Source organism: Daucus carota, chromosome 4, assembly GCF_001625215.2.
Source record: "Daucus carota subsp. sativus chromosome 4, DH1 v3.0, whole genome shotgun sequence".
Taxonomy (NCBI): domain Eukaryota; kingdom Viridiplantae; phylum Streptophyta; class Magnoliopsida; order Apiales; family Apiaceae; genus Daucus; species Daucus carota.
The window spans coordinates 49570699-49580534 of NC_030384.2; the positions used below are offsets into that span (position 1 = coordinate 49570699).

Sequence of the window (9836 nt, forward strand, 5' to 3'; positions counted from 1 at the left end):
TCAATTGAAGTTCTAATGAATTATTTTCAATTCATGAATTTTAACGAATTATTTCTAATTTTAATTTTGGACGAACCTCTTGATAAAATGTTATAAAGTTGATGATAAATTATTTAAGATTTAAATATAATTTCAAAATTGAATTAGATCTTGATTAGATTTCAAATATATAAAGATTAAATTTTTATTCAGAAAAAAAGAGTAAAATAATTTATTAAATTATATCTTATTATTAGAGTTCTAATTGAAATAATTGAAAAGGACAGAATATATAAAAATGAATTAAGCCATACAAGGACAAAATGAGAGAGCCTCCGTATATGTCCGGATCACCCGTTCTTTCTGATTAACCTGATACAATTATACAAATAATACAAAAAAAAAAAAAAAAGGCATTTTTTTGCTCTCAAAATGCCCTTTTTTTTTTGTCACAAAATAATGATACCCACTTAACAGAACCAGGACGCTTCTAACGTCCCACTCATTTATTTACATTACAAAAACTTTCCTAAAATAATAAATGAGTCTCTCCACTTTCTCATTTTTTCTTTTTTTTCACACTAATTTTACTCCACTATCTCTTTTTTATACAAATTCATCAACCACACCAATCAAAATTCATCAAAATTATAAATTTTGGTACTTGGTATGTGCTCATGGGCACAGCACACACCAGACAAACCCTATTAAAAATCATACATATTTCTTAACTTTTTAATCCTTTCATACTATTTTTACTCCACTATCTCTATTTTATATATTAAAAGTTAACAAGTCTCACCATTTCACCGACTTTTTTTTTTCTTTTCCACTACTTTATACATATTTATTAACTTCCGTATTCAAAACCAATGTAAAGAATTGGGTGGAAAAAAAAGAGTAATACATGTAAAACGTCATTCAGCATTCTGACAAAGTACTTTCATAATTTATTTTTAACATAGTCATCAATTTTTATCTGCTTGAAATCTTAACAAGGATCACCATAAAATTACAAATGTATACAATTTTAATTAAAAAATAATGACATATCATAAAAGCTAGGCTAAAAAGAGCACAGTTAACACAATTTGAGTTCTAAGTTCCTTACACTTCTAAAGATTTGATGAGAGATTTCTGAAAAAAAAATTCTCTTTTAATTGGAATTTTGATAGATTGTTTTATATGTGTTTTATATGATTTTAATTTAAATTATTTCTGTTTCAATTATTATTTTGATTGATTGTTCTATATAAGTTGTATATAATTTTAATTTTGTGCGAATTCTTGAAAAACATAGTTGATATGATTCAAGCACAACGACGGAATTTCAAAAAACTTGAAATACAATCTATCATTCGTATTTTAGATTATGATTTAAAATTATGATTGAATACTACCATAATTTAAAATTTCAATTAAATATTTTAAAATTAATTTTAATAGATTTCAAACAATTTCAATCAAATAATAACCATAAATGAAAAAAAAATGTTTTATTGAATTTGGAAATATTACTTTTCTTCGTTGAAATCTTTTTTTTTTGTCCGTATCTACATACTCGTAAATGAGTTCGTAAATGAGTTGTAGGTATGATACAATAGCTGCAACAAGGATTTCTTTCATCCAACAAAGTTTATCATTGAAATATGATATATTAAAGTTTAAACTGTGTTATCCGCTGTCATAATCCAATTTTAATTTAACCGGACCGCTTAATTTGTTTATCAAATTCTTGACTTTATTATTAACAACAATCACAAGTAAAGTTGATATAAAATTTAATTTGTGCCACAACTCGGATAGCCATTCCGATTAAAATAAACAGAACAACTTGAAAGACAATGGTGGCCAAAATTGTAGCTTATGAAATATGTTAAGTACTGCCGGTTTTTTTTCTAAACAGCACTGGACCGTCCATAAGCACCCTAACAAACACAAAATCAAAAACAAAACAAACAAAAAATCAAAAATAAAATAAAATAAAGCCTCAGAATTGCAGAATTAGTCAACAAAGAGCCCGAAGGCCCGTTCAGTCCCGAAAGATGGTGTTCTTTTAATTCTTGTTTCCTCCTCGGCAATCAATTTCAACAAAATAAAAATAAAAATAAATAATGATTGAAAATAAATTGAATGTAGATCTCATGGCAAGTCCCAAATGGTAATTGCAGAAGCTGCTACACCACAAGGCGATAGGATATGAGATTGCTTCTATTGCACATTCGATCGCAGGAATCGAAGACTCGACTGCGATTGAGAAGCGGAAGCTCGATTTGTGACGATGAGGAATCATTGGATTTTGCGGATATTGAGTCATCCGCTCCAATTTCATAAGCTTCATCGTCAGAGAGAGATAGAGAGAGAGAGGGAGAGAGATTATAGAAATTGTTTGTTTGATATCGAGAGAGAGATTACAATTTGATTGTTTTGATTGATGCGGCAAGGCAAAGAAAGCTAAACCCTAGGATACAAGAGAATGAAGAGATGGGTTTTAAGATGTGGTTTGGGGATGTTTATATAGGCCCAGCTGGTTGTGTGTTTAGGTATATAGGCAGTGGGATATAGATAAAGGCCCAGACCAGGTGATGAGGCGGTTTCATGTTTCTCTATGTTATATGAAGCCCAACCCAAATTACAAACTTGATTTTACTTTTCTGTTTTTGTTGCTATCTCAGAATTTGTTCTAGGCTCAACACTAGAGTTAAATTGTTTTTATCGTTATTTTTTTTCTAATTTTGAATTTGCACATATATTATATGGTGTGCATGACTGTATAATTTCATTAACTTCATTATTTTTTTTCTAAATAACATTTTAAATACTAGATTTTAGTTGAGGAAAAAAAATTGAAGAATAACTTTTGAAACTATTTAAGGAATAATTATTAGAAGTATCATATCAATTCAATTGAAACACGTACATTATGTCATTATCCCCACTCTTAAAATATAGGTAATATGTATTATTAAAATCATTAGTTTGAATTATTTTTTTGATAAAAAAATATATGATTGATATTATAAATTAGAATTTCCTTTTTTCAAAAATAATGATTTTAAAAAAACTTAAAATTACTTTCTAAAAATCAAACAAACCAACATTTCAAAACGTTGACCAGCAAGTCAAGCTGGATCATTCATCATTTTGGTACCTGAGGAAAGAAAAACAAGATAGTAGCATATGATATTCGATGTAAATGCTGAACAGAAAGCATGAAAGTTCAGATTGGCCATGGGCCATGGCAGTAAACAATTAGCAAAACCCGAAAACCTGTACGGCTTATCCAAGATAAATTTAAGCGAAATGAGTTGAAATAAACTGGATGAAATACTCAGGTACTAAAAGTTTTATGTAGTACGAAAAGTTTGAAACCATAACATCCAACATAGAAATATTAAGCAAAGTAGGGGTAGTTTCTGCTGAACATATCAAATAGCAATTCAGAAGAACTATGCTTCACAACCAACTTAGAAAAATGCTCTGCTTCCATAAAATACTTTCGGCCTTGGACCACTATTTTTTGATGTTTGTCCCTTCTTAGCTGGGTCTTTCCCGTCTTTCTCCTTTGGCAGAGCTACCATTGGCATTGGCAGATTCATCTGTCCTTGTCCCAGAGATTCAGTGAATTGCTGCATGCTGCTCATGTATAGGTCGATGTAATCTTGTTGCGCCACCTCTTCTGGTTTTATGTTCACGCTGATAAGTGGCTTGGAAAAGTCGAATACAGGCAAGGTAAAGTCGAATACAGGTGCTTTTCCGACATCCTCTGTCTTCTTCTCACTGAGTGAAACCACATCCTGATTCACAAAGTCCGAAGTTTTTGCAACATCCTCAGTCTTCTCACCGGTTGATACCACGTCCTTGTTCACAGATTGTGAAAACTTTGCTTGTGTCATCTCTTCAGGTGAAACCACATTGCCATTGCGCTTCACAAATTCTGAAACCTTTGCAGCATCCTCCCTCTTTTCCTCAGGTGCAATCTCCTCCTGATTAACGTATTTCAAAACTCCAGGAGTGTCACAAGCAGATGCAGAGCTTGTCACAATTGAGAGTGAAGGAGATGAAGAGTTTGTTACTACTGGGCCTGAAGGAGACTCATTGATTGACACGCTGCTTAGGGATGCTTGAACCTTTGAAATTTCAGTAACCTCGTTACTGTCTACTGCCAGACCTGAAGCATCAATCTCTGGATGAATACCTTTATCAGGAATAATGTTGTCAATACTCTTCGGGTCCTCAGAGTCCAGGTTCACACATGGGATAGCATAATACTCCGTAACCATCATTTCATTCTCCTTTGCAATCTTTGGGTCCAGGAACTCAATCATTTCAAATTCCCGGGGAACAGAGCGGAGTGCCCTACTTCCTTGTTCATCTGTACTCACAGTCAAAGAGGAGTGAGTTGGAGGAATTTCAAGAACTTCTGGTGATGCACCATTGTAAGCCAGAGTCAATAGGACACATCCAGTAGGAGAATGAAACATATCATCCGATGTGAGCGCAAATTCTTTCGTCAACTTTCCATTTTCAATGACTATGTCAGTTAGAGGAACCAATGCAAACCCCAATAACTGATCTTGAAGATAATTCTTGATCCGACTAAGCATCCATATCTCACATTTCAAAGACGTCTCAATGCTTCGGACATCAATTTGGAGATTCTCATTAAAAACAGGATCCCTCCCTCCACCATTAACAACTTCTGTTAAAACACTTTTCTCCGGATCATCCGTCAGACAGATTTTTGCATACACATCTTGCTTATGATAAATGCAAATGTTCTGGATATCTCTTGCTTGGTGCAAGTAAACATCAACAACACCAATGACACCTTTCGAGTTCTCTAAAACTCCTCCCTCCATCAAGCCATGCCCAGATGGATTTCCCACTTTCTGGAAAGCTAAATTCATCTCGGGTTCAAGAAGGCCTGAAACAACAGAAGAACCTGGCGACATGATTTCCTGCAGTGTATCAGTTACAACGATTAGTAAAACACTTAGACATACACAAACTAATAGCAACGCGATTTCACATTAAAAATTACTAGTAGTTAGCTCTTTAAAAAGTTGATCAACCGGAGCATATTTCACATTAACATAAGTTCAATAATCAGTTCTAAATATGCCAATTTTACACCAAATCAAATTCGCAATTTACTGAAACATAATCAAAATCCCACAAACAATTCAACCAAAAGTACCAACCAGACCAGAACCACCAACCAGACCAGAACCAAAACCCAAACTTTAAAAATCCAAAGACAACAAATTCCCAAATTCAAGAACTTTCTGAAGCTTATCTATAAATGTGGCAACCTAAAACCCAGAATCACTAAATAATCAAACCTGAACCCAAAAACCCAAAATTCTGCAGCAAATCATATACCCAAATCTAAGAACATTCTAGAACCAAATCCAAATGTAAAAAATCTTTAACAACTGAAACACAAACCTTAAAAAATAACACTTACCAGGCAAGAATTGAGCTCTGAACTTATTTGTATATCATACAAACACCCAAAAGACTAGAAGAACAATTAATCAATCAAGGACACAGAAAAAGACACAAACTTTATAAAACCCAAGATGGCAAAACAGTGAAAATGTGGACTTTTTGCAAGAATCAAGCCAAACAAAAACACTTAATAATTTTTGCCAAGAAAAACAATCATGGACCCATCAAAGATTTTTAATCAAAATCATACACGACTTCCCATAAAAGCACCTACTTTCGATCAATAATAGTAACACATGTCAAGAAATCATGGCAGACAAACAAAAGAGAATGAGTTTAAATAATTGAAAGGTTCAAGAAAATCAAGAAAATAAAGTGAAAACATAAAAAGATAAGATGGGGTTTGTTTATCTTACTTTTCAGAGTGACCCTTTTGTGATTGTGCGCAGCGAGTCAAATTTCTTCAGTTCTGTAAGCCTCTGCCCTCTGGAGTCTGTAGAGCTCCAAAATTGATCTTGTTGCATGTATATATAGGCAACTTTTATTACAAAAAAATCAGATTATTGTTCTGTTTTAGGTTGATAACGTATCTATTGAATGTAATGAGTATTTTTTGAAATTATCTTTCCGTTGATGGAACAAAATGTGCACCTTATGTTCTTTGGCGATATCAAAAGATATTTGTGTTTTTTTATTCAAAAGACAATTTTTCCAACAAAGTATTCTTATATTAGGTAAAAGTTTCAAAAAATTGACAGCCAAAAATTTATTTCCCCTTTTAAGGGCTAAAAGTTGAATACGGTATATAGAGTATTTATGTATTTATTTAAATTACATTATCAAGAAAAAGTTTCATATTGGAAAAATATAAAAGTAAAGTTATTGATGAGAATAAATATGGTTAAAACGCTCATCGCGCTCCCGCGTTTCTCTTGAAATTAATCTTATTTATATGCTAAAAGGCGTATCATAGTTAATTAGTTAAGTAAGTCATAACGAACTATTCCGCTCCCGCCATGACCTAATGACACATGGCTCGTAACGACTCCTTTCGCTCCCGCCATGCCTTAATGACACGGAGTTCGTAACCACTCTTTTCACTCCCGCCACGATTTTCTCTTAAATTTTGAAAATTGTTATTTTTTCGCTACGATAAAATTTAGTGTTTATAAATTTCAGCGGGATAAACGTATAATAATGATTTACGTTCTCGCGTAATGATAAAATGGATCATAACAACTCTCTCCCATCCGGTCGTGATTTTCAAAAAAGTTAATGGTTTCATTTCCTCCAAAATTTAGCGAAAAATTAAACAAACACATTGTCAATTGATCATAAAATCTAATAATCATATATATTAATGTATAATAATTCAAAAATAAAAAACCAATAAAACAACAACGGATAAAAAATCCGACCATTTCGTCGACAACAAGATCGAATTCGTTAACCCTTTAACAATAATACAACATAGACATAAGTGATTAATCTTGTGGCGATAATTAACTTGAAATTACTTGTCCGCACATATCGTGACATAATTATAAATCACCCCTTACATGCTTTTTCTGGAATTTTCAAAAATTATATCATTTCATTCCCACAAAATTTGTGAATTATAAATTTCATATCTAATCAATCACAATCGTTAATAACCCAACATAAAAAAAATCAAAGGAAACAACTGATGTAAAATCCGACATTGATCCGCGATAGGGTCGGATCCTTGAACCCTTGCAACATGCAGTAGACATGTTTCATGGACCCATGACTTCATGAGTTTAGTCATGACGCAACTAAGCATACTACCCCACAGTCTTTATTTGATGTTTTGGTTTTGAACATATTATTTTAAATATTTTAATTGTATAATAAATTTATTTATTTATTTTTAAAATTGTTTTATTTTTCAATTTTAATGACAATTATTTATTCTAAAAATTATATCTACCAACATATAATTTCTTTACCTTGGTGAACATGTGAATACATGTATGCTTACATGATATATGTGTGAGTCGGTTGGTGGTTCATGGGTGGGTGGGTATAGGTCAATCTAGAGTGATTAATCTCATGACTTCAGTTACATATTACTACCAGTCACAGCTTGTTAATTTGTTCGTTTATATTTGTATATCGTATAGTGGAAAAGGCGTTTTAAGAAGCTGCGCGTATACGTTTTGGACTTATCACGTATGCTAATACAATACATGCCTCAAATCAAATGTGATTGAGGACCCGGAGTTTGTTTGAGAGACTATTATTGTTTTCATGTTGCCTAGTACTCTCCTACTATCCGCAAGATATTATTTTTCAAAACCTTTTTCATGATTTTCATTCACTTAAAAATTAGTGACTATGTGGCAAAAAAAATAAAAAAAAATAAAAAGTTATTGAGTATAAATTTCAATATTATCATTATAATTGTTTCAAAAATATTATCATTTTAATGTCAAAAATTTTCTAAAGTATCCTAGTTGAGCACTAAAAGTTGAATGGGAGTTAAATATGGCATTTGGGTTTTCTTTTATCTATTTATTTATATTACAATATAAAAATAAAATGAAGTTTTTATTTTTATAATGAGAAGAACGTGAAAGAAAAGGTAATTAAAAAATGATGTGTCCAGCTACAGATGTAGTGATAAACAGTTCATCCCACTCTTCTCATGATTTTCCCGTTGAATTTTAAAAACTTCCATCATTTTATTTTCACAATATATAAATTTCAATATTCTTAAGTTCAAAATAATCCTATTATATTTTCACGAAATTGAATCAGAGGTAAATATGCTACATGCATTTCCTTTTTCTTTTATGTATTTATTTAAATGATATTATAGAAGGAAAAAAATGATTTTTAATGGGAAGATCATCACAAATGTAAAAGAAAAATAATTATAATATACATCTGGTGATAATAACAGCTCAAAACGACATGCACCTGTGACTTAGTTTAGAAATTTTCATAATTTTTATTATCACATTCTGGCAAAAATTATTTATTACAAATTTAAACACATCCTGATGTGCTTCTTGACTTTGAGAAATCATGACACTTGTTTAATGTGATAGTATGGTCCTTAACATTCTTATGATGTTTAATTTTGGTATCTTAGTCGCGAGAAAGGACTTGTGAGGATGTTGTTATCAGATATTATTGATGACAGTGTTTGTTGTCGAGATTTTGTGCAAAAATTGGAAAATCAGATGAAGCTTTCATTAGTCTGTCTCTCTATCTCAACTTCACGAATTTGGCTAAGTTTTCAGAGGGGTAAGCCTTACTTGACTGCTCTTCACAAAAGAAACTATAATGTAAGTTAGGCTCCGGTCAATAAGAAATTGCAGCATTTAGGATCCTATATCTGTCATATTATCTACTAATGATTTCTATATATCTTCGTCACCGTGTCAATTTAATGGTGGGTGGGTATATGTCAATTTAGAGTGATTAATCCGATGACTTCAGTTATATACTAGTACCATTCACAGCTTGTTAGTTCGGATAAATTTGTATTTGTATGCTGATACCTGATGAGAATGTGATGGAGGACCTAAAGTTTTAGCGACACTTCTTGTTTTCTTTTGCACTCGCCTTCCTCCTATCTGAAGGATTTGGGGCCAATCGGGCAAGGGTGGATATAATCTTGAAGATGTGGGGGTAGGAATTACGGGAAAGTTAACAAAAAGAATCACATTGAAAAAGTACAAAATGTATATCAGACATCAGCTGGCAAAACCATTGAGTACATTGAAAAGATTTAAGATTATATTGCATATGATTCATGTAAGAATTATAACTAGAGAGGAAAGCAATTGCACTCATGAATCTAATCTCTACACTGCCAGAAAATCTAGATCCCCAAATGACTTGAGATTAGTTGAGGATATTTCATGCATTTGTGGGACATTATTAGAAACTGCAAATCCTGATTGCCAGACATGGTTAACTTTGGTTATGTTAACAAGGGGGCCTAGAACAGCAAAAATAATCATCTCATTGTTTTTATATTCCGCGGAGATGTTTGCCACCTGGAACGTAAGAGTTCCAGGAAGCATCGAAGGATTGTAGTCCTTTACTGGTGTCGGGTACACTGTCATACTTCCATTGCTGTTGTGAAAGGCCACGAGTGCTTGTGCTCCCACCATGCCTGTCTTAGTCGGGTTAATAGCCCAGGCAACCCACCCCTTCGAGTCCTGTCTGGCTCTGTATGCCATAGCAAGTTTATCTGTGGATGGAAAATAGTTCCAGTGGAGATGAGCATGATGATAAGGAAGATCAAGACAGGAATTGAACATTCTGTTTGATGTGAAGGTGTAGTTTTTGCAGGTTTGAGCAGAGGACAAGATGAAAAGGGAAGCGAAGATGGAGAATGTAACAGCAAATGGTGAGCTTAGAGCCAT

General features: G+C 32.6%; 2 protein-coding genes and 1 non-coding gene across 4 annotated transcripts; all 3 read right to left on the reverse strand.

Moving 5' to 3' along the window:
- Positions 1-1964: 1964 nt before the first annotated feature.
- LOC135152540 (small nucleolar RNA SNORD96 family) lies at positions 1965-2060 on the reverse strand. The gene has a single exon (XR_010291715.1). It is a non-coding gene; the product is annotated as a small nucleolar RNA SNORD96 family (small nucleolar RNA).
- Positions 2061-3287: 1227 nt separating this feature from the next.
- LOC108219606 (uncharacterized) lies at positions 3288-5995 on the reverse strand. 2 transcript variants are annotated; one of them, XM_017393125.2, is made up of 2 exons: positions 5850-5995; positions 3288-4940 (listed from the first exon to the last, which is right to left on the reverse strand). In XM_017393125.2, exon 2 carries the CDS (start codon positions 4932-4934, stop codon positions 3447-3449), a length of 1488 nt encoding a protein of 495 aa, XP_017248614.1. In that variant the 5' UTR covers positions 4935-4940; positions 5850-5995; the 3' UTR covers positions 3288-3446. The 2 variants fall into 2 exon arrangements, with proteins under 2 accessions (XP_017248614.1, XP_017248613.1); XM_017393124.2 differs by lacking the exon at positions 5850-5995 and adding an exon at positions 5450-5592.
- Positions 5996-9269: 3274 nt separating this feature from the next.
- Positions 9270-9836, reverse strand: LOC108218161 (cytochrome b561 and DOMON domain-containing protein At5g47530). Its single transcript, XM_017391078.2, has one exon. It carries the CDS (start codon positions 9834-9836, stop codon positions 9270-9272), a length of 567 nt encoding a protein of 188 aa, XP_017246567.1.

Bases quoted from the DNA above. Each gene is read 5' to 3' on its own strand.
- LOC108218161 (XM_017391078.2), bottom strand. From the start codon at position 9,836: ATGGCTCTAAGCTCACCATTTGCTGTTACATTCTCCATCTTCGCTTCC.
- LOC108219606 (XM_017393125.2), bottom strand. From the start codon at position 4,934: ATGTCGCCAGGTTCTTCTGTTGTTTCAGGCCTTCTTGAACCCGAGATG.